Source organism: Nyctibius grandis, chromosome 5 (assembly GCF_013368605.1).
Source record: "Nyctibius grandis isolate bNycGra1 chromosome 5, bNycGra1.pri, whole genome shotgun sequence".
Taxonomy (NCBI): Eukaryota; Metazoa; Chordata; class Aves; order Nyctibiiformes; family Nyctibiidae; genus Nyctibius; species Nyctibius grandis.
Window position 1 is genome coordinate 79,426,208 of NC_090662.1, and position 24,708 is coordinate 79,450,915.

The window sequence follows — 24,708 nt, forward strand, 5'->3', positions numbered from 1 at the left end:
GGGCACGGAGACACTGCACGCAGACCAATATGATCATTAAGCAGATCTCGTTTATTTACGTATCTGAGGGTACATTTATACTATTCTATTTTTGTACACACTCTGTGTACATGTCATTTCTATTATGATTGGTTAGTGTGCTTTGTTCACACGCCTCTATATTAGTTCTGATTGGCTTATTCTAAAAAGTTATATCTTGCAAGTGCTGCATTCTTTCTTATTTTTCAGCTTCCCCATATCTTATTTTTCTCATAGCCAAGGTCCTCAACTTCCCCCATATCTTGTTGGTCTCATAGCTTAGGCCCTTGTTCTGTATTATGATTGGCTAGTTCATCACCACCCCATTACCACCCCCTGGACATGCCTGGACATAGCTCGTTCAGTACCTCGTTCCCACCATTGTCCCGTGGGAACCCCACATATGTTGTAGGAGGGTGCCAACCTCATGAGGTTTCCTGCAGTCAGCAGGAGTGGATGAACAAGATTGCATTATCTTCATGCTTCTGGCATTCTACTTCCCTCACCAGGCTGGTGGCTCGCGAAAGGGCTACTTGCAACAGTGCTGGACTTGCTGTCCCTCCTTTCTGCACTGAGCTCTTGCCGGCTCTCAAAGCACACCCTCTTCAATTCTAGGGTCATCTTTATGTGACTGGTACTATGCATAGCCACTCCATATGTTTCCCGGCCTCTGCAACAAGAAATGAGTGAGAGTACATGTGAGCATCTACTGCTTGCTACACAACTTCCAGTTCGTATTATTCACATTTCCTTTTACATACACCCAGTCTAAACCTGTTTTTAGAATGAAAGGCTAGATTTCAAAGTATCCATGTGGCAGGCAGCATAATCAACAACAAACATCAAGACAGAGAAGGAAGGATGCCTCATGAATAAAAGGAAATAATTCTATTACAAAATATGAAACGTGACTCACATCCAAGAGGTTCTTAGATCTGTCAAGTTTAGTGTGGTGGGAAGCAGGCGTGATCCAAAAATGGCCTCAAGGCAAGTTTTCTGAGAGCTCAAACAATATCTTCATGCAGAAAATTCTCTGAAAATTTCATTATTCAAAGATCAAAGAAAAGTCAGTGTTCCTTATGTCAAGAAGTTGAATTCTTACTATACGGGGGCTGCAAATTGCTTTTTAGATACAAAACCAGCTGGTCTACACTGCTTAAGTCTGACAATGCTTAAATGAAAAACATTTTGGATAACCTCTTAAAAGTGAACAAAATTACAAAAGAAAAGTATCTCAAGTTCATCGGCTTGTCTGTTGACTGCACTTTGTTTAACCTTAGGTTTTTTTTCTTAATAGCTATTTTCAAAGGTTTCTGGTCAAGGAATGTGATGAGGGGGAACAACATTTCTAGGAAATGAGTTAATAAAATGATAAGTACTAGGCCCAGTCGTGGGCTGTAAAAATGCAGGCGCAGATCTGAGGTTGACCATAATTTTCTCTCGAAAGAACTACAACTTCATGAGAAGCCTGTGTTGCTGATGCCATCACAGCAGCTTATTGCAGGGCAGGTGCTGAGGACAACCCCAGAATCCTCACTGTGCATTTCTGGTGTCATAACAAATTTGTTGAAGGGAAAGACGGTTGGTATTAAATGACACGGTACAGTACAGTAAAGATACATTCAAGAGAAGACAGGCAGATATATTTCAGAGTCATTCAGAGCACTGGGCATGTATTTGGCTAATATCATTAGAAACATTGCCCTCCAACCCAAACAGCAATGTATATCAAGCATGATGAATGGCAGAAGTAAAGCAGAGAGGGGTACGGGTACCATGACTAATTTGGTGGGGATGCCAAGCGGAGTAGTCTTTCACAGTTTTTGAGTGAAACAAACAACTTTAAATGTTCTTACATTAAAAATCCTTTTTTATGCTTGAGCAAAGAAAAGTAGGTTCTAGGCAGGTGTACTGAAACACTTATCTTTTGGGTTTTTTTTGTCATCCATTTGTTGGATTAAGAGCAAACAGGGAATTGTTAGGTGACCGGTCTGTATCTTTCTGGAGGGGCAGTTACAAGCTCTGTTTGAACACTAGAGGGCAACAACAGTTTATCAAATAGAATTGACAAGTTTTGAGGATGACCATTTAAAAATGTTTTAATTAACTCAGTTTTTAACTTTACAATCGATGGCTCTTTCATTGCAAAAATGTTTTGTAGGAAAGCTGTTTTGTTTATTGGAAGGTTCTGGGTGGAGGATTATATATGCAGACTTTTAAAACTTCTTACTATATCATATATACAGCCATAGAAGACAACAAAACTAAGTATATTAACTTCTCTGTTTTAATAACATTAAATCAGATTGCATTATTAGTCACGTATTGGCATTGCCAGTTAACAGCAGGAGAGAGAGAGATTTCCTATCATCATTCTTTCAACTATGCTGCTTAATTATATGCATTTTCGGAGCTTATTTATTTGTCTGGATAATGGTCTTGTATCATGAAAGAGAAAGGAGTGAGACAGAGTAACTGTAAAAAAATCCATCCTTTTTTTATGCTTTTCAACACTGTTTATCTAAAATATCTGTGCACTCCTCTGTTTTTCCACTGACATCTCCTATAGTCCTAACTGTGCACCACACTCATGTCACTGGATCATCAGCCATCACGATATGATGACAACCTGTGCACTTGAGGTGGCTCTTTCTGAAGGTAACCAGTTACATTATGGCTCAAGGCTGATTGACTTTAATCACCTGAAGAGTGTAATAAGTGCTGTAGCTGCTTGTTTTCATGTTGTTGCTTTATAGTGCTGAGCAAACATAAGGTGCGTAAATACAGACTGTCATGAACAAAACTATTTTGTGGTATTGTACAGTAAGGCAAATAGAAAGCCCAAATTTTATAACCGCTGCAAACAACCATAAAGAAATAAATTGCAGATCTATTTGAGATGGATGAGAAGAGTGCATAGTCCCTACCTCAAAGGGCTGCAAACTCAGTATAGCGTGTTCTCTTCAAATAGTGCTTCACTTTATTGCAATTCCTGTAGGAGTAGGAAATGCTTATACTCAGGATTCTTTCAAGTAAATTACTAACCAACTAACAAAAACAAACAAAAAAACCCCCCAAATAATTACATGAGAAGACAGTTTCAAAACTGAATCTTATTTTCCTTCCTCCTACAAAACAACCTTAGTGGATTTGCATCTGATGACACCAGTAGATACTGCTTTGATCCCACCATCCCACACTCCATGCTGATAAAAACAGAGAGTTTAAAGTGCCATTATTGCAGCCAACAGTTTCCACCCAGGAGCTGTACTTTGTGCTCTGTCACACTCCTGAAATTGGCCTAGGCTGCGGGCCCTTCCTATGCATTACTCATTCCCTCATATAGGTAATATACTTCTCTGCCTCCCTGTTCATAGACAGTTATGGGACAGCTGCATCGCCCCATCATTCAAAAGCCTTGCACATCCCTTCAAAAGTGTACATGCTATTCCCAGATGCTTTACCAGCCTCTTGATGGGTAGGTCTCCTGAAGGACTGGAATATATTGAAAATTTTTCTTCATCTTCAGGAAGCCTACACTCACTCTTAGTCTCACAGTCTAAATTTGCTTTTTTCTTCTAGGTTTCTACAATTCTTGAGGATATCAAAGTGCAAAGCATAAAACTGCTGCTCTTTTTCCCTTTGTGCTTGGTAGATATTATAGACAATAAATATACGTGTTTTTAAGTTTCAGTACAACTATGCTGGATCACTGTTTTCTGCATATTGGCTCACTTAATGAAAAAAAACCAAAAAACTGAGGGTTGTGCATTAACTTCTGTTACTCCTCTCCTTCCAACCTATAAAAACTCACTGTCTTAAGTGGCCAAAGAGTTTAGATATGCCACGTCCAAGGTGTTCTGATCCCTCTTCTTTTTGGTTTGCTTTGTTTTTAAGAGAAAATTGAAAATTCCATCATACTGACAACACCCAGGAATAGTCATCAGATAATTTGTGCACTGTGTATTTTCTCAAAGACATTTAACAAGCAGTTAACATCCAGAACCTTCAAGATGTAGGTTAGACTGACTAAACCATAGGCATGTTTTGAAACATTTGCTGATTTGAGCAGTCACTCTAAAGACCACAAAGGTGTTTCTTCAGAATGCTAGGATGGTATGGATGGCTATAGAAGGTGTAAGTACTTCTAAGGTGCTTTGGTAGCTGCCATATCAGAGAAGCAGCTGAGTTTTGGCTAAACATTCAAAAGCCACTGGGAGCAGCACCAGGTTTTCTCTGTGCTCCCACTTACACTGAAAGAAGGATGTGATCAGTGGTGCTTAGACTTTGACACTGTGACTTTTGCAACTCTTCTCAACAACACCTAGACTGAAAGTTTGCACAAAGTTCAAACTTTTATTCTTGTGCTAGGAAGATGGTAGAAAAACCCTCACTATGACACAGATTTCCTATTGGCTTGCCTGCTGTTTGGTTAGTTTCCAAGTAAGTTTTTCTGTTTGCTTTTATTAAAGAGCCTTTTTTCCCTCTCTAAATACAAGTTCCACTGATGTGACTGAAGTCCTGTGTAGCCCAAGTAAGTTAGGAATGAGGTGATCCCTTTACTTCAATGGCCATGTGCTGCTCTGTCTTTTTGCGTGCAGCTCCCATTGATATCAGTGGGAGGTCCTCCAGCACATAGTTTATGGCTATAAGTCAAGTCCTTCCACTTAGTGGCTCATAACTTTCCAAAACAATTGCCTTATAGGATGACAGGACTTCTCAGCCCAGAGGTAAAATTTCTGAAAGAATCTGAAGACCATTTTCTCAGCTGGTTCTGATTATTTAACTATGACAATGTTGTCCTTGTTTTGTTTCAGGGCACGAAATAAGGATTTCAAATGTTTTTCCACCATGTGATAACTCAGGCACTATTTCTGGAAAGACTCCAGATTTGGCACATGCTATATGTTGCCTTTATGGAGCACTCCATTTTATAAAGGGCAAAGAATAATTTGTTTGTGAGGTATAGTCTTAAACAAGTGAGAACAGCTCGTGCTATGCTGCTCACTACTAAACTTAACAAGATACAAATGTAGCTTTCCTATGCTGACAAATACATACAGCAGAGGTATACCGCATTCAAGTGAATGTTGTTGAGGATGGTAGAGTTTGAAAAGTGACAGGCCTGAACGCTGAAGTCTATCCACGTGCTACGTCTAGCAGGGAGAGGGTAAGCTTTTCCAGAAATATGTTGGAGACTCCATCTCAAGAGTGAGTTTGAGGGTACTTCAAGTGCCATGACGTTTTTGCAGTTGCCAAAAATGGTATCACTAGTGACAGCAGACTTCTCCACTGGCTACCCCATCAACTGATAATGAAAGTGATTTCCAGGAACTCAGTCTGCATACACCAGCAACAGCAAAAAGACCAATCGATAAAGTGCATACGTGCTACAAGCAGTTACAGTGCAGCTTACTTCCTCGTATCTGGAGCATCTCCTGACCTTGTAAAATGTCAGGCATTTAGAACATAGAAAAAGGTTATCCTGGGCAGCAATCCAGGTGGAGTTAAAGTGGGCAGATGCGGCAGCTGGGGTCCACAACCTTGCACAACAGCAAGTCACCGTGCATCAGCTGGCAAGTGAGACCCTGGTTCTTGTACCTGTTCTGCTGCATCCTGACACCTACGTTCCAGCTGAGACTGTAGAAGGAAAGTAGGCTTGAAATGTGAATTAAAAATATGAGTCTGGTTTTTGGGGTAAACTTTATAACTTCGTAACTGACCCTGATTTTTTTTTCCTTTAGTTAATTTTCACCTGATTGAATGTTGATTAAGTCCTAATTAGAAACCACCTTGGTTGCAGGTCTTGTAATGGACCTAGTAAAACAAGATAGGTCTCTCCAGGAAAGACTTTGCGTATTTCTCATTTGGCTTTTGACCTAAAATTTAACAAATCTTGTTTAAATCTTTAACTCAGCTCAACTCATATTTATTTTACCCTATTACCATCAGTTGTGACAACTCAGTATCTATCCACTACCTTCTTCTGCACAGCCGTTCCATTGTCTATCCAACGTTGTTCAAGAGTGGAGGTTTTGCACAGGGAAAGAAAAAGGGAATTTGCCCTTGTATTTGCTAGGTTGTGTTTTGCTTTAGTATTCAGATCTTAAACTTGAATTTTGATGTTCTGAACTTTCTTTTGAAATGGTATCTATGTAGCAAAATAATAAATGGGTGATCCATGTGTCAAAAACCCAGGGCTACATAAAGTTGAGTGCTTTTCCCTCATGAAGACAACCTTCTGAATCTATGGAAATAAAAAGCAGTATCTCAGAAAAAAATGATTTTGTCCTTTGTTTGTCTCAAAGAGTCATGACAAGTGTTCCAGCTACACCACAGGCACAAGTCTCAAATGTTTCGTGTCCATGTAAGTATAAACCATGGCACGTATTTAATGGAAAGAATAATAAAAAGAATTGGCAGATGCATAGCTGAGTACTCTAACTTCCTGTGCAGAAACCAGTGGAGCTGCTGGGGCACTGAACGAGACCAAGAGCTACAGCTCTTCTCCTTGTCCACTGTGATCATTCAGTGGGTAAACCAAATAAATAAAGTGAGAGCAAGTGCAGGTTGCCTAAACCTTGCTGTTTTGTAAAAGCTGTACTATGTGCAGAATGTCCTTGTTGCTTAATTGGAGAGATATGGGTTTGATAGATGGACTGTTCAATGGATAAGGAATTAGCTGGATGCCACATCCAAAGAGTTGCAGTCAATGGCTCAATGTCCAGATGGAGATCAGTAACAAGTGGTGTCCCTCAGTGGTCTGTAGTTGGACCAATACTGTTCAATATCTTTATTAATGACATAGACAGTGGGACTGAGTGCACCCTCAGTAAGTTTGTGGATGATACCAAGCTCAGTGGTGCAGTTGATACGCTTGAGGGGAGGGATGCCATCCAGAGGGACCTTGACAGGCTTGAGGATTGGGCCCATGCAAACCTCACGAAGTTCAACAAGGCCAAGGGTAAGGTCCTGCACCTGGGTTGGGGCAACCCGCACTATCAATACAGACTGAGGGATGAATAGATTGAGAGCAGCCCTGTAAAGAAGGACTTGGGGATACTGGTAGAAGAAAAATTAGATATGAGCTGGCAATGTGCGTTCGCAGCCCAGAAAGCCAATCATACCCTGGGCTGCATAAAAAGAAGTGTGGCCAGCAGGTTGAAGGAGGTGATTCTCCCCCTCTACTCCACTCTTATGAGACCCCATCCAGAGTACTGCGTTCAGCTCTGGGGTCCTGGACCTGTCAGACATGGACCTGTTAGAGCAGGTTCAGAGGAGGGCCATGAAAATGGTCAGAGGGATGGAATACCTCTCCTATGAGGAAAGGCTGAGAGAGTTGGGGTGGTTCAGCCTGGAGAAGAGAAGACTCTGGTAAGACCTTATTGCAGACTTTCAGTACTTAAAGGGGGCTGATAAGAAAGATTGAGAGAGAAACTTTTTACTAGGGCCTGTAGTGACAGGACAAGGGGCAACAGTTTTAAACTTAAAGAAGGTAGATTTAGATTGGATATAAGGAAGAAATTTTTTATGATGAGGGTGGTGAGACACTGGAACAGGCTGCCCAGAGAAGTTGTGGATGCCCCAGCATGGGAAGTGTTCAAAGTCAGGTTGGACGGGGCTTTGAGCAACCTGATCTAGTGAAAGGTGTCCCTGCCCATGACAGGGGGGTTGGACTAGATGATCTTTAAGGTCCCTTCCAACCCAAACCATTCTGTGATTCTATGTTTTTATGACCCTAACTGAGGGGTAGTACACAAAGTGGGAGCAACAACTAATTAACTGGTGTATACGATGGTCTGCAAACATGTTTTTCTCCTACCTATAAGTGGTTTGGGTCTTTGGCTCCCATTGTTTTTTTTAACATGGCGACTAGAACACCTTTTGATATACTGAGATTATGATTTACTGCCACAGTGTACCACAGGAAGCACATATCCTCACTAACATTTCCTTCGGTTGAAGTGTCGGGATTCCTAAACCACAAATGAAGATAGGACTCTAACTCATCATTTCTTTCAACACTTAGAGCTTTACTTATCTTAAAAAAAAAAAAAGTGTTTGAGGAAAATAGCATTTTAAATGTATTGTTCAAATAAAAGATTTCTTAATATGCCAAGATTAAATGGGGATTTTGTTCTGTGTAAGCTCTTTTCAGATCATTCTAAAGGTATTAGATTTTTCACAATTGTAGGAAGGAAAAAAATTAGAAGTTGCATTAACTGCAAAGCTCTGACACTGAAAAAGGCATTGGAAGGAGCTTTATGAGTCAGGGCTATTCAGACACAATTCCCTGTCATTTATGCAAAGATCCATGTGACCAAATACTGTCTTTGTGGGTTTGACTGGGGAGGGGGAGGAAGAAGCAAGGATGAGGAATGGATTGGATAGCCTCACTCTAATCACTTTTCTTTCTTCAGAGGGGAAAACAGAATCTAATTATTCCAAAATGGAATATGATGATCCTTCAATAATATCTTTATAGCAGGCACAACTGTTTTAACAAATATATTTGAGGAGTGGGTTTGCTTTTCTCTGTGTTTTCCTTTGTCACTTATCTACATTGAATTGCCAGCTGTACTGGAAGAGTCTTTACTGAAGTCCACGCTGTAAGGAAATTATTCAAAGAACTAATGGAGATGGAAAAGCAGCAAATGAGGCTTCAGCCATATATAATTGCCTCTTCCATCCCCTCATTGCATGAAGAACAAGTTACAGGCCATAAACCTGAGCCAGTGGAAGCTTAAGGACCCACATTCATTCCTGCTCTAACAGGCAATGAAATCAATGGGAGACGCTTTAGCTAATGGCCAGGGTGAATATGTGCGGAGCTTTTTGCTGTCCTGTGCTTGTATTTCAAGCACCTTTTGTGGCAGCATTTTGTATGCAGGGTATGCTGTAACGGGTGGTGACAGCATACCCTGCACTTGGTGCTGCTGCCAGTTGGTAGCGGGATAGGGGACAAAATTTGGCACTGTTTCAGTTCAGCCATTTGCTCCAAGTCCTACAGCTCTGACAAAAAGATCACTACATTTCTAATAAACCAGAAATTCACTAACTAAATAACTGGCAAGGCCTGTTAAAAAAGGATACACTGTAGGATCACCCACTATCAATTATTTTGGGATTTCATTAGTTGAGAAGTGAGCAAGGACTAATTAAACTATTGTCTCCATTGTGACTACTTGATTTAAATATTAAAAAACACCAAAACCCAAAAGGTAAGGATTTTGTCCTTGAAGTTTACTTATTCAAGAGTGGTATCATGCTTTAGGGCATCCACAATCATTTTTATGATTCTGAAATAAACTGGGGACTTACACTTGTCCTACATGCTACTTTCCCAGGCCTTGAAACACGCTTCCCACAGTGAAACATAAAACTTATCGGATAGAGGACGATAATAGCTCTGAATTGTCAGAGGCATCAATTTTTCTCTGAGAAATCCTGGGCAATGGTAATTTAATGAAAACATTAACAAGAATATACCTCCATCCTTATTTTTAATTATTACCTATAAAGCAGTTAAGAGGGTAAAAAAGGTTTGGGCTTTCCTTGAAATAAAAAATTGTTCCAACATCTTGCATTTGTGTGACCTTACCTTACAAAAATCTTAAAAAGGGCTTCAAAAAACGTTAACCAAAAGATTAACCGTTAGAGGGCAGCCTTTTCTGCGCTGAGGAACTCCTCTTGCTTTTCTAGCCTATTTTAAGAACTTACTCAACAGGTAATGAAAACACCACCCCTGAAGAGGTATCATGGTTGATGATCCATAGCCATATTCTTGAGGTGCTTAGTGTCTTGGCTGAATTGTAGACTAATTTTCATATGAATTTAAATAATATAAATATTAAAAGTATAAATATAAATATGAAATATAAATATGAATCTTCCTCCCAGAGTTTGAACTGGAGAGGGATGAGTCTCTTCGCATGCCATGCTACAGCACTTTAGCCCAGAAGTAGATATTTCAAGTTGCAAATGAACTCTTCCCTACGCACAGATGGCGTGTCACGCCGTGTATATTACATAAACATTGAAAATTGTTGTAGGAAAGATTGCTAATTACTGTGACACAGTGACTTACCTTTCTTGACCATAGGCATAAATTCTAGTCATTAATCCCTGTGACTAAAAGAGTGCAAGCAAATGTACAATGCTTTACCAGTAACTAATTTTTAAACTTCAAAGGCTGCAGTGCAAAGCAGAATTGGTAAATATTATGGATGCGTATTGCAAAACGCTGAACTCCATGAAAGGAGGTTGAAAAGGAAATATTCTTAAATTGTTGCTGCTTAAAAGGCATGCACGTTATGGCTAATAGAGCCCAGATGCTGACTGGTTTTGAAAATTTGAGCAAACTAAAACAAAAGTGTGTTTTGGTGTCTGTCAGCCTGAAATGTGAGCTCTTTTAAAAGGATGTTTTTGCTGTATTGACCTAGCATTAAAGTACTTTACAAATTTTAGAACTGTAACTTTCTGAAATGACATTTTTCTAATTTGGCTTTGAAATGTAGCCACGGCCAAATATTCGTAAGGGAAGTCTTGGACTTGCCCTGTGGTCTGGTGGGCAGCGCCAAATTAAAATCAGAATCCTGCATGGTTCACACTGAAAACACGACCGCTGAAGAAGCATATCCTTAGGCAGTGCTGTTTTCAACTCCCTGGGAGATGGAAGAGGAGAAAAGAGGTAGTAGGTAGACAGCCTGACCTTGGATGCACCATCAGCAGGAGTCTCAACGCTCCTCCAAAGGCATAAAGAAAATGCCCAAGCCTTTTAGGTCATCTTATTTCATATTTCTCCTTGGGGATATTGCCGGATTCCTGTTGGACTAGCTTGCTGAACTCGAGCACCTTCTCCTCTGTGAAGTTTTTGTTGTAAGGATTTTTTTTAGCCACAAAGAAAACACAGTTCTTATCCTGGGCACCAAGCAACCTTTTCTGGTAGAGGAGATGGGAAAGAAAGAATAAGTATTGTACTTAACAGGAGGAAAAATAAGGTAGTACTGAAATGCAAGAAGAAGAGGCAACTCTCTATGTGATAAAAAAGGCACTTGATGGGATGTTTGACGGGAAATTTGACACAGAAGTAGTGGGAGTGCTAGTTTTTGCTGTAGTTTGAAAGACTGGGGAGGGGGGGGAACCCTGCAGACAGTAACTGCAAAGACAAATGAGGTCTCATGGCCTGGAGAAAATTTCTGGAATGGAGACATGACTATCAGTCCAAGGAAATATGCTCGTAAGCTGCCTGTGTCCTGGTGAAAAGGTACAGGTCATATGGTATGAGAGTAAAACCGAGGGGAAAATATGTCTGCTTGTTGCTGAACTTTAGGAAGGACTAGAGGATGTTGTACTCTATTCACTAAAGGAAAAACACTATGGTGAACCCATTGCACTCTTGGAACAGGATAAACCTCGTCAGGCATATCTATCACATTTATTAGAGCTGACCTTGTTTTGGGGAAGAGTTGGATGAAGCATTTTTCTTCATAAATACCAACCGTATGACCTAGGCAAAGTGGCAAAGTGATGATGACTTAAGTCAGGGTGTCCTATTTTATCTGTGAAATGGTTGTAATAGGCATCATTGGTGAAGTCACCACTATACCACGTCCCATTTCCTAAGCTATGGTGCTGCAGACTTTGCTACTGGGGGCAAGAGAGGACTTGAGCTAGAGTTGCAGTATGAAACCTTGGTCCTTTTGAAGTCAGTGAGAGTTTTGCCATTGACTTCAGAGGGACCAGGATTTCACCACGCCATGCCCATTAATTCTTGTTGAGACATCCAGCGAGAGAGCTAATTATGATAGTGGTTTCTGTGATGTGGGCAGCCACAAATTCATTTGCTGAGCAGCCATCTTCTAACAGCTTTTGCTCATTAGGGACTTCAGCCCCAGTCCTACAAAAGATCCCATTGACTCCACTGGAACTCCGGGCACAGTTCAAAGATAGACTGACTTTGGCAGTCACTTCTGGTTTCAGGAACCCCAGCTGCCGTCCCTTGCTGTCCTGTCTGCTGACACAACTGCTTGTGAGGCTGGGCCACCAATCAAACCAGGGAACCAACCAGAGTATAAAAAAAAACCCTGTGAAAGCTCTTGTATCATTGAGCCACCATCTAAATCCAGAGGTAAGGGGAAGGCTGTGCAGGTTGCTTAGCAGTTGGAGCCTCAGACTGGATTTGAGACAGCAAACCAAGGTTTCTCTTTTTAAGGTTAATGAAAATTAACCTTAGGGGGACTTCTTACTAAAATAAAAGAGACATTCTGTCTCCACTCCCATTTACTTTGACTTTAAGCTCAAATAAAGGAACATAATCATCTCGGAGAAACCTTGCCTGTTGGAGGCTTTTCTGTGTGCCTTCTATTTTGCCTTCTATTTTACTCTGTAAAAACCTCTGCCATGGAGTTAATTCTACATGTACAAATTAGAAGTAAAGCTGAGAAACAGTTACAACATAGGCTTAGTCTTGAATCCTAAGCGTTGATGGAAAAATGGGTTCAAAAAAGGCTACCTGGGCTGGAATATGCAGACTGTGGGGGAAAGGGGCTAGGCTGAGGGAGGTGAAGCCAATAATCATTAAATGGCTCAGGGGAAATCCTAGCAGGAAAGGAAAGGGCTCGAATTACGCACCATCGTGAGGGGTGACAGCATATAATGTTCGAAAGCTAAAAATAAAACCAGTCAGCCCAGACAGCAGGGAAGACATCTATAAGAGTAAGAGCAACCAAGCAGGGGATCAGGCTCCCAAAGGAGATAGTCAAGACTCCAGAGCGTCTCCAGCAAAACGGATAAGATGTGAGAGAGAACAGCATGTAAAGGAGTGTTTTGTGATGCAGGGGTTCATGCTTGAGGTTTTCCTCAGCTATGCACTGTGTGATTAAGATACGAAGAATTCATTACAAATCTGCCATACTTCATAAAAGGTTAATCACAGATTGTGCAACATTATGAGTGTACAGCATAAGGAAAATAATAAACCCACAAACTTCTTTTTCTTCTCTGATTCCAATTAAACAATGAAAATAAATAAATATAATGGTGTGGTCCTTCTGCCGGCTCCTGCCAAATGCAGCGGTGACAAGGATTAGATGCCAGTTATCTACTGTCTAGGTACATTTTGGCATGGGAAGTCCTTCCCCTCCACTACTAATGTGGATCTTGCTCGAGTTTGCTAATCCTCCCAGCTGACAGCGCAGGAACAGCGGAGGCTATTTCATCTGCCTGAGAGTCAAGGACAACATTTTGTCACGTAGACCTGGCCTCAGGCAGGTATTGCTGTTGAGTCACATTGTTTACATTTTCCAAATGGTTTTTTGCAACCTTGAAGGTTGGAAATATACTTTTCATGAAAAGTTCTGGGGTTTTTTTGTTTCTTCCCAGTAAAAGCTGAGAGTCTGGTATTATCATATGACTCCAGGAGCCTGATGCTAAGAGTCAGTCTACAATGTCTGGGCCTTTAATCTGGCCCAGATGTTATCTTCTACTGTAATCATAAGAAAAGCTACAAAAATATATGTTCAACATAACAATTAAAAGTTAAATATTTCCATAAGTTTCTAATAAGCCTGAAAATAATACAGACTTGTGAATGAAAGGATCTCAAATTTTGCTGTAAGTTGTTCTGCCTCATATCATTATCCTACTGTCACACTCTATGAAATAGGGAGAATGTGGTGTAGACATTTACTTACTTAATGTTCCTTGTAGAAATCCTGAAGTATATTTTCTAATCTACAGGAAACGCAAGAAAGAAAAACAACATTCCTATTGTTTATTAGGAATGAACAAATTAGGTGAGGAGGGCAGCTTTTTTTTAAGAGAGGATATATTACAAAATCGTAACTTTTCAGCTTCTTCAGAAAGAAAAGGGTGTGTCTACATGGATGCAATAAAGGAAAAGAGTATGTTTACACACAGCACATTGGCCACTCTTAAGTTTTTTTGTTTCTAACTACTGCTCCGAGCAGCACAAACCCAAGCTTACTACATTTAGTTTAGCAAGGGGGACAAAAACCCAAACCACCCCCGCAAGCGCTGAGAAATAAATCACGCACCATTACATCAGCCAAGGAACAAGTCCTGCTGATAAGGGACGCCTGCTAGCTCCGCTCTGGGAAACACCAGGATCACCGCTCTTGAGTCCCCACGCTGGGGGTATTAATTGTAACTTAATTTTGCCATATTGCTTAATTTTTCCACCCCCCGAGCGATACTCGAGTATTACAGCCCGTTCCCCCCCGTTTCGTTTCTAACTCAGTCGGCAGGGCAGCGCAGGCCGATGAACATTGAAACGCCGGCGTGAGCCCACGGCTGGCCCGAGCGCTGGGCCCTGCCGAAGGGCCGCCGCAGCCCGTCCCAGCCCCGCAGTCTTCGTCTCGAAGGTGCCAGCGGGCAAGCAGAAGGACAACACTCGATGAGTGAAAGGAACCGGCGGCCCTGAGGTGCCCCACGCTACCCGGCCGCACCGCAGCGCCTTCACCTGGCGGAGGAGCGGCCGCCGCCTTTGTGCTGTTGCCGCCGCCGCTGCTCTGTGGCAGAAAGTAGTCCCGTCCCTCCCGGGCTGGAGATGCTCCGCAGGCCGCATCGCAGGAGGCGGAGGGGGCGAGGAGCGACAAGTAGTCCCGCTGGAATGCGACAGCGGCGGCGGCCGCCCCCCGCCGCGTCCCCTCACCCTGCCCGCAGGCGGGCACCTCGGGGGGTGCCGCGAACCCCCCCGTCTTTCCCCCCTGCCAGCGACCCGGCTCCGTCGGGGTGCGGAGCCCGCCGGTCTCTTGTCATCCGCGGGGCGGGTGTGTGAGACTGTCCGTGTGTGTGTGAGCTGCGCGCGCCTGCCCACCCGCCCCCGCCCCTCCGCCCGCCCGCTCCCTCCCTGACGGGAGAGGTGCCGGGGGGGCGGGCGCTGCTCCGGGAGCCAGGAGCCGTCCGGGCGCGGCGCGGGGAGGCGGTGGCGAGGCCGGGCCGGGGGAGGAGGTGGAGGAGGACTAGGACTGTATCCCTGCGCCTGTGCGCGCCCGGCGGAGGCGGAGGCCGGGGGAGCGAGCGGAGGGGTGGATGGGGGAACGGCCGCGGTGGTTGCGGTGAGGCGGCGGTGGCCGGCATGGAGGGCAGCGCCCGCTGCCGCGGTGGTGCGGCGGGGCAAGTGGCCTGCTAGGGACCGGCGAGGGGGGAATCTCCGTGGCCGCCCTTCCCCGCCACCTCCCCCACCCGCCTGGAAGCATGAACTGGCAGCGGAGGTGCTGCTTCTCGCCGCCGCCTCCCCGCCGGTGAGAGCGAGGAGGGAAGGAAGATGGGGGCTGTCCTGCGCAGCCTACTTGCCTGCAGTTTTTGTTCCCTGATGAGAGGTGAGCGGGGCGCCGGCGGGGGGGAGCAGGGGGAAAAGTTGCAGGGTTGGTGGCGAGGGGCCATGTTTGGGCGTGCGGGAGGGGAGAGGCCTGGCTGCCGGCGGGGCGCGGGGCCCGGCGCGGGGGCCCAGCCGCCGCCACGGCCTCCCCGGCTCCCCGGCAACTTCCCCGCCGGCCCGGCCCGGCCCGAGGCGCGCTTGGGAGCAGCCCGCCCTGCTAGCGGCCACCGGCTACTTCTCTCATCGCCCCATTGTTGTTTTGAAGTTTGTTTTTTGTTTTTTTTTTTTTTTTAAAAAAAACCCCACAAGCCCGCAAAGCCAGCGCACGCCCCCCCCCCCAATCTCTCTCCGCACCCCCTGAGCCGGCCGTGGGCGGCAGGCAGCTCCCGGGCGGCAGCTCCCGGGCAGCAGCTCGGCCACGCCGGTGTCAGGCTGATACCGCTGTTACTATCGCCGGGCTCCTCTCGTCTCCCCCCTGAGAGGGGGGTTTTATCCTGCCGGGTGTGTGGGGGGGGGGGCGCGGAGCCTCAGCTATTCAGCATGGGGGGGTTGGAAAGTGCCCGGGAACTGGTGTTCTACCGAGAGCCTCCTCGCAGCGAAGTGAGTGTGCGGGAATTGGCGAGAAGAGGAACGAATGCTCCTCTCAGCTGTGCTGGCTCTGCGCTGGGACTTGAGGGAAGTTTTTGTTTCGCTGGTGAACTGCCACGGATGTTCATACAGCTTTAAATCGTCAGTCGGGTGCCGTACAAGGGCATGTCGCTTAAAGTAGCTGAGAATTTTTATTCCACTTCCCCTCTCCAACAAAATTTCTTGTCTTATAGGGCACAATTGGTAAGAAAACCAAGGATTTTTTTTTTTAATACTGTAAACTTAACTACAGTAACTATTTCTCTGTGTTCAGTCTTTCTGGGAAGAAATCACCTGTGGTGTTTGCATCCATCATTTTGCTGTTTACTTGTATTTTTTCATACTAAATGGGGGAAGAGGTTAATTGCTAACAGTTAATCACACTTTGCTTTAGAAAATTCATCAACACTAGTGTGTTTTGATGAAAGCTAGAGTAAAGGTGGTTTAGGTTGAAGTAACTGCTCAGTCTCCAGTTGCTCAGGACTCTGGAAAACAGAAATTTTCCTCTCCTCCATACCCTCTTTTTTTTTTTCAATGCATCTGTTTGCCATATTGTATCCTGTTTGCAAAGATACAAGTATACTTGTTTAAATAGGCTGTGTGACATTTCATACTCCTATTGTGGAGGTTAAACCCCAATTTTCAAAAGTTAATTTGGGTCCCGCGTATAGAGAGAAACTGTTCCCTGATTAGTTCGTTTTATTGAGTAACGATCATACCTGTTCTTAATAAACCATTCGTTTGGCTCTAATTTGCTGTTCAACCTAGTTCAAATGACAGCACAGAAATCACTGTCATATGTAATGTCTCATAATATTGTCACTGTAATTTCTTCAAATTAATCTTGAAATAGTGATGTGTGCTTTTGCAAATTTTGTATACTTGATGATGTTTCGTAAGACACTTTGAAGAAACATTCAGTTTATAAACCATCTGGACTGTCATTTCTTTTCTTGTCTCTTGTCTTTGTCTATTGCCGAGGACATTTGTATCCAAACAGCATTTTTGTTTCTTCTGTGTTCATGGTCTCCTGCTGTTTGATCACCTACCTGAAGTCGTAATCTTCTGTTTGTGACACGATAGTAATTTTCCTACTCGCTAATTGTTACCTTAGATAGAGATAAACAGCAGGAACGGCTGAACTCTGAAGAAACAAAAATCAAATTTTAATGCATGCATCCTCCCTAATAAACAACATCTATGCAAGTAGAATTGGTTTGAATAAGATGTGTTGAGCTCAGAAGAGGTGTCAGCAGTTCCTTAATGAGGCAGAGGCAGCGCCAGCATGAGTATGAATAAGTTTATACATGAAAGTAGAGGTGAAGTTATGCAGTTCACCATTTGGTTTGTGAATTCGGTGCTGTCAAGGGTGCCAAGCCAACAGTGCTGGAGACTGAAACTCAGAAAATGTAATAGTGTATATTTGTGGATTGCAGCATCCTCTCTGCTTACAGAACTAGCCTCCCTGTTCTTGTTGACTTAAAAAGCAAATGGACAGAGGTTTACAACAACTGAACTGTGATTATTAGTCTGAGGAAACTATGGTAGACTCATTTACTGATCTGGAAAGGAATAACATTGGTAACCTGGAAGTGCAGTGCCCTGTAAACTAATAAGGACTTGAAGAAGTACCAGGCGTTACTAGCCAGAAATGGATGCGCAGGGCAAGGCGCCTGTCTTTCAAAGTTGTCCAAGGGCTGTGATAAGCCAGATCCTACTGACACTTTCAGGGCAGGTCTTTGGATTTCTAAGAGGCAGGAGGTTACTGTCATGGCAGCTTGCGGTGCAGGTTGTGTGGTTTGGGGTTGTTTTTTTTTTTTCATATTCTGGCTGATGGAAGAAAGGGATCACTTTCCTGGAACCTCGTCACAGTCCAGTCTCTGTTCTTTCTCAGCCCCTGGTTTTATTTGGGGGATTGGGCTTCCTCCTCTTTGACCATCAACAGTGCTTCTTGAAGCTGCTCCCTGAGGGTATGTATGGAGGAGTGAGTTAGAGCTGCTTCACGGCAGTGTTGCTGTATTCTTCATGACAGCTGTGAAACCAATCAGAATCTTGTTAGATAATTGACAGTTGCAAAGAAGCAATAGCAGTGGTATCACATCTGTCAGGGAGCTACAGATAAGTGTGAAACTGAGATTTCAACTTTTCGAGAGGTGATAGAGTTCTTCCTCCACAAGTATTCGTGGCTTACTTTTCTTCCAGAAAGAACTCTCCAGTCAGCATGCAATTGCAGTTTTGTTTTGGTTTTATACCCTGATCGTGCAGACAGTGTATAAAGCTCTTGTTTGAATAGGAATCTTATAAATTATGTTTGTGCAGACATGCTGAACATTGCAGACCTCTGTGCTTAAGGTCAGTTAGTGAAGAAATTAAAATGCCTGTTTGATAATGGGCATTTTAAAACTACTGCTTCCCTCTTATGCGTTCAAAAGAGGGTTTGTTTTAATCTGTTGTTATTGTTTTCATATTTTTACTGTTTTAATTGGTTTTAATCTGTTGTTACTTGCTTTTGATGAACGGATCATCTTTGCTTTTTTCTATCTTTTTAGATAGACTCTGCATGTAGTTTAGAAGAGCTTAGTGTTCAAGACTTGCTAAGCTGTGACTGGAGGTGTTTGCATATATTTTTCTACTAGAAGTCAGAGAAGGGGACACAGACTAGGCTTTTTACTTCTGAAGCACTCGGGTTGGAGGTGAGGTAGGGTGTTTCCAGCTGGAGCTATGTTTTTCAAGCAAAGGGTCTCTTCACCTAGGACTGTACAATACTTAACTTTTGACAATGTGACTTGGAAATATAAGGGTTTTTTTTTTGTAATCATCATGGTCTATTTCTTCACCCAAGCTTGAATCAACCAAATTCTAGTCGTGTTTTTTCATTGCATGTTTCCTCAGAAATCAGTGCGCCTTTGTCTGCTGTGATTTCCAATGTATTTTTCTCTTTCATCTCACCACAGAACAGTCTAAAATTAGCATGATCTAAGGTGTTACAAAATCCACCATTACTTTAATAGTTTTTGCAATTGCAACTCTGTGATAGAGTTCACTTATCAGATTGCATTAGCTTTTCTTTAAAACTGAAAAGTTAGGACTTAGAAAGTTTGATGGGATTTTTTGCTCTGTCTTGGAGGGAAGGTGAATTAGCTGCCTTGACAAGGTGCGCTGAAGATACGGGTGATGGGCTTCTTGTATCCTTCGGTAGGAGTTATATATTGATGTGAAAAGCTTTGTTCATGTTTCACACCAATACTGGTTAGAGGGGCATTAACCCTGTTCATGTTTCCTTTTTCCCTAGTGAATTGATTACATCTGCATTCCCTGAGTTCTAGGTAAGGAATTTAGCTAGAAGCTGTAGAATGGATAGAAGGTTGGTGTTTTGTTTTTTTTTTTTAAGGGAGATAGGTCAGGATCTGGAGCATAGCAACCTTTTAAACTCTGTGAGCTGGAGAAATCTGATTCCTTTGGACATCTGTAATCCACCTTTATGATGATGTCGCATCTCAAAAATGCCAGCTTCAAAAATATCTGCTGCAGTGCACGTAATATGGGATTTACTTTTTAGTTCAAATCAAGTAGAGCAAACATAATTTTTTTCCTTCTGAGGGAGTGGGGTAGGGGAAGAAAACAGGGAGAAACAGGTCTCAGTTTCTGATCTGTCACCATTCATCTCCTCTGGCAGCCAGTCTGCAGACTTAAACACTATATTCTTTGTCCCCAGCATATTTAACCTCATTAATTTCCTATGAAATGCTAAATACTTGAGTTGCTTTGCTAGTGGCTTCTTCAGAAGAGTCCACTTCCTTGTACTATAGGGAGGGGCACAGGTTATTGTTGAGTGGCACCAGAAATACAGTTGTTACTAAAGCTTTGTTGCATGCTCCTGCTTCTGGCTGAGCCGGTGGCTCTGCCGTGCCTGGGAGCGTGCTCAGCTCCTCTGCCAGTTCTGGGGAGCCCTCGTGCTTCAGCCAGCTCACCCGAGAGAGATTGGGTTAGTAAACTACACGTGGCTCGTGAAATTCTTTGCTGCCACCCACTTCTTTGGTGGCACATGGGGGCCATTTGTACTTTGAAGGCAGTTGTTGCCAGTGAAGCAGAATTTACATTGGTAAGGAATTTCCCACAGATGGATGTTTACCGGTGAGTGATATAGTTGCTTAGAAAGACGTGGGGGGATGCAACTGCCTCGCAGACTTCAGGGATGGTCTGTTCACATTCGTATAAAGCAGCTGGCATTGCTCGCTTAGAAGTTGAGCCCTTGAACCTGAACACTATGGCTCACCAAGGGTGACTGTTGGTGTGTGGAGATGAGGTTTAGGATGAGCATGCAGTGAGTGCTTCCACTTCTCTGTGTGCTAAGTGCTTTGTGGTGATGGCTCTTTTAGAGGGTAATTGCAGTTTGGTGAAAGAAATACAGTCTCTAATAATAACCTTTATTTTTTCAACTTACACCTCACCAGTGTAGTTCCAGAGTATATACCACTTGCAGAGTTACAGAATACGCAGTGCTCTAAACAAAGAAGCTGTGTCATTCTTTTATGGTAATTGTCCAAGGCTTGGAAGGGGAAAGCATTGCATCTCTAATGGATTGTACATAAATGCTGGGTATTGACACCCTAAATATTAAGTAACTTTTTCCTATTTATATATTTGGCAAGCAAGCTGCCATAGAGAGCCTTCATTAAGCTCTTGAGATATTCTTGTAGTTTATAAATATTTATGGCAAGAGATTCACAACGTGAACAGGCTCGATATTTGCTCCACGTGGACGGAACTTGGTCTGAACCCAGCAATGGTGTTTGCAAGTGAAATGAGCTTGTCGTCATTTCTGCTTTTCGGTAAGTTCTCTTGTGAAACAGTTATGAAAATAGGGTGGGTTTTTTGTCTCCTTGTGATTGTCTTGCTACAGACCTTTCTATTTCAATGTAATAGGCACAGTCTCCCACCAATTTTGAAATGGAGTCAAACCTACCAGTCTATGAGTAGAATGGGAATACTGTAATGCCTTTTCCCCTTTGATTTATAATACACTTTTAAGAACATACCATTCAAAGTGCAGGGTAAAAGAAGTTACGGTTTAGTCAGTAACACGTTGTTTTCTTTGCAAAACGTTATAAACTATTTGGAGAAAGAAGCATGTCAGTTTAAAAGAGGGAATGCTTTTTGAGTTTCATTATTTATACAGAGAGAACAATAAGGAAATGTTTTTAATATAAACAGACATGGAAAATGGCAACATTCGTACAGATTTTTTTAGTATCTTGTTACAGGATCACATTACCTAAATAGAATTACTCCCTTGTGATATAATCAATGTGGCAGAAATGGGATTATAGTTTTAATTCTGTTTATGAGGGCCATGTGTGAGCTCTTGATGTCAGATTTGGAAAGTAATCGTATTTGAGACACAAAATCTTAATCAACTAGCTATATAATTTTGCTTAATCAAAAATCATTTGTTTTCCTTCTCTATGATACCAAAATGTAATTTTCTCCTTTATATTTTCCCCTCTTACTGCCCCCCCCGCCCCCCACCCCAACTGTTCCCAGAGGAAAAATGCAGTTCATGTGTTTTGGTTTTTTTTTTTTTGATTTTAAACTGTTTATGCCTCCAGAACTCCACATCAGTAGGCATTCTCCTTTGTTCATTGTTGGACAGTTCAGGATTCTTGAAGGTGGCTGATGTGTTTGCTTGAATTCTGGAAGGGTATGTGGAAGGTAACAGAAACGTAAAGTGTCACCGAATTTCAGACATTTTTTTCCTTTGTTTTTCTGTCAAAGCAGTGAATAAAACTCTTGCTCATACTCATAGTATTAGTGTTAATTAAAATGTTAACACTGTGGAAATCCAAGATTCCTCTTGTTCACACATGGATTAGTAGAGTAGGAATATTAAGAATAATAGAAGAGTAGGAATTTGTAAACCTTGTAGTGACTCTTATTATGTCCATTTGGAAAATGCACTGGTGTTCTAATAACTCAGAAATCTAACTGAGGCTCAACAGTTAGCCTTTACCTTGTAGGTAATGGTAAAATTAATAAGTAAAATAATTCCAAGTTGGGCAGTTTTGTGTTTATGTGTTTGTTTCTCTTTTGGATAACCAGATATGAGTCCTATTGAATATGAAAAAGATGAGATCATTCACCTTTTTCAAGGGATCCTGCATGTGTGTGTATGTTTTGTTTTGTTTTGCTGGGTTTTTGTTTGTTTTTTTTTTTTTTTCCATGTGTCACTACATCTGATGTAAGCCTGTTGAAGATTTGACATTACTAGTGCTGGGATGTGAGTGTTCCTGAGAGTTAAAAAAATTAAATAAATCACATAGGTCCAACTCTTTTAAAAAAAAAAAAAAATCAAATGTGCAATAATTTTCAAAATTCTTGAACTATGTGCACATCTTTCCTTACCATTTAAAAACAGTCCCTAACTGTTCATTTGAACTGGAATTGTTATTTATTATATTAATCTGTAGTAAACTTAATAGTCTTAAGAATTTGACTGTTTAAAGTGTAATTTTGGTTTGAGAACTCTTTTTTCTTTGGCTGATGGAAAGTTGTTTTAAACTTGCACTGTATTTTCTTTCAGTTTTCTTATAAAACTATTTTCTAGTTCAGTGTGAATCCTTCTTATTTTTGCAAAATTGTTGATACTGTCTTGTCTTGAAGAAAGTATTTTGCCTGCATGCGAAACAAAACCTGTGAAATTGTTTTACTAGTTGGAGGTATGGCTTATTTTATTCTCAATATTTGTTATGATGGATGAACTGACAAAGGTGCCATTCACCAAGCTTGGTCTGGAAAGTATTTCACAGAGAAATCACTGGATAGCTGATAGGTTCTTTGTTGAAGAATTGCAGAGAAGTGGGGATGAAAATGTGATAAGCCCTCGAGGCAGTACTGCTGCTCCTGCCACCCCCTCCGCCCCAAGTCTGTCCCACTATTATGTCCCAGCTGAGGGCTGTCACTTTTGTGGTGAACGCATCAGTGCTGGCAACTTTTTCTCTTTTATGGGTCATTATGTCCTCCAGTTGGGGTCTCTTGTGCTAAATTCTGTGTTCATGCTTTACAGCAACTTCCTGATAGTGCTTCAAAAATCTAAACAAACAAAAAGCCCCAGCCACAAAACAGAATAAATCAGTTAAAAAGTTGTTTTGTTTTTTACCTGATGAGACGAACAGACAGATGTAAGAAATGTTTTTTAGGTTCTAGGCATGCCAGCTGGGATAAATTGCTGAAAGTCATATAAGGGTAGCTCAGTGCCTGTGAACTTCTTGTCAATGGAAAAAGGCTTTGTTAGTTTAGAGGTAAACCAGTGTGCTGCTGCTCAGGGTGTGGATTTTTTTGGTCCATGTGGAACTATTAGCAATCTGGGTGAGACTCCTTGGCTGGGGCTATTCCCACATGGTGTCTGCCAGTATAACTAAGGTCCTTCAGCTGTGGAGACAAGTGGTGATTGAGGGCAAACGCTCCCAGGCCACTCTCAACTGGGTGTGCACCCCCAAACACGTGGGCTGTCCAGGCTGCAGCAGCTCATGAACTGTGATAGCTCCAGACTAGCAACAAACTTTGAAGCATTCACATCTCAGCTTGCCAGGGTGTGCAAGGTGTATCTTGCAGCCTTTAGCCTTTCTAGGCTTTGGGAAATGGGCTGCCTCTGTCACAGCATCACAATGTTGTGTCTCAGTGCTCTAATTCAGTGGAGGGACTTAAGCAATGCACAGTCTTTCAACAGCTTCATGAGGGATATGATAGAGGCTTTTGGTTTTTTTTTTCTTACTGTTAGAAGCTTTGTAGGAAATGATGACGCCAGAAGGTGTGAAGGGTAGTGTTTTGTTTCAGTGTGATCAGGTAGTCTTATCTGTCATCATGTGGCTTCAAGTTTGGATTGCAAAATATTATCCCTATTCAGATGTGGGAGTCTAATTGGTGCAGTATAGCAAAACAAGATTTCTTTTTCCGTGTGAGCGAAGGTGCGTGCTTGGGAGAACTTGTCAGAAACATACCTTGCAGACAGGAGATGCTTTGCAGCAGTTGACATGCATGCTAACTTTTTCCTTAAACAGATTGTGTCGATTTAAGCGTGGGTGTTTCCAGTAGAACTAGGGAAGTATTGCCAATGTGTGTGGAACTGGTAGGACTTCGTCTGCAGTGCTGTGTGTTATTCTGACAACTGTCTGAGAAACTAGAAGAGTGTTGAAGGAAGGTTATGAGGACCCCTGAGGAAATGGGAAGTGTAATGTTGAGGTTCTGCAGACATTAATATGGATCATGGTGCTACTTGGTCACGCGTCCCTTTGAGCCTTCCTGCTTTCCAGAGTCAGCTGCTGGCCCAGGAAAGTGTACTGTGCTGCTGCCAGGTCACCTTTATTTTCTTGCAGCTTTGTGGCTCCCTCGTGTAAGCAGCAGGGTAATGGAAGAAGGTGGTAGTGTTATATGGCAATGCAGTTGCAAGCAGATGCCTGACCAAGGAGCATAGTGCTCTGCTCATCCTAGGCAGTTGTCAGCAAGGTAGATTCAGCACGTTAAGTTATGCAGATGTTAACTGCCAGTCAAAGTGGTGTGTTTTATCCCCATGAGAGTGCAACATAAAGAACTTCAGAGTAGGAGAGTCAATGTTATGGGAAGATGAGCTGAGTCACCTTTCCCTTGCTGAGACAGTGGGTCAGTGGGAGTGTGCTACGTAACACTGAGAAGAGATGCTGTGATAATTTGGAAATCATCAGCTG

At 42.6% G+C, this 24,708-nt stretch overlaps 1 protein-coding gene across 2 annotated transcripts in view; it reads left to right on the forward strand.

Annotated features, from left to right (window-relative positions):
• Positions 1-14,958: 14,958 nt before the first annotated feature.
• LRP6 (LDL receptor related protein 6) overlaps positions 14,959-24,708 on the forward strand; it is a 130,257-nt gene continuing 120,507 nt past the window's right edge. For both annotated transcript variants that reach the window (XM_068401150.1, XM_068401151.1), the window contains exon 1: positions 14,959-15,362. In XM_068401150.1, the coding sequence (XP_068257251.1) occupies positions 15,308-15,362 (55 nt within the window). In that variant the 5' untranslated portion in view covers positions 14,959-15,307. The remainder of the gene's footprint in view (positions 15,363-24,708) is intronic.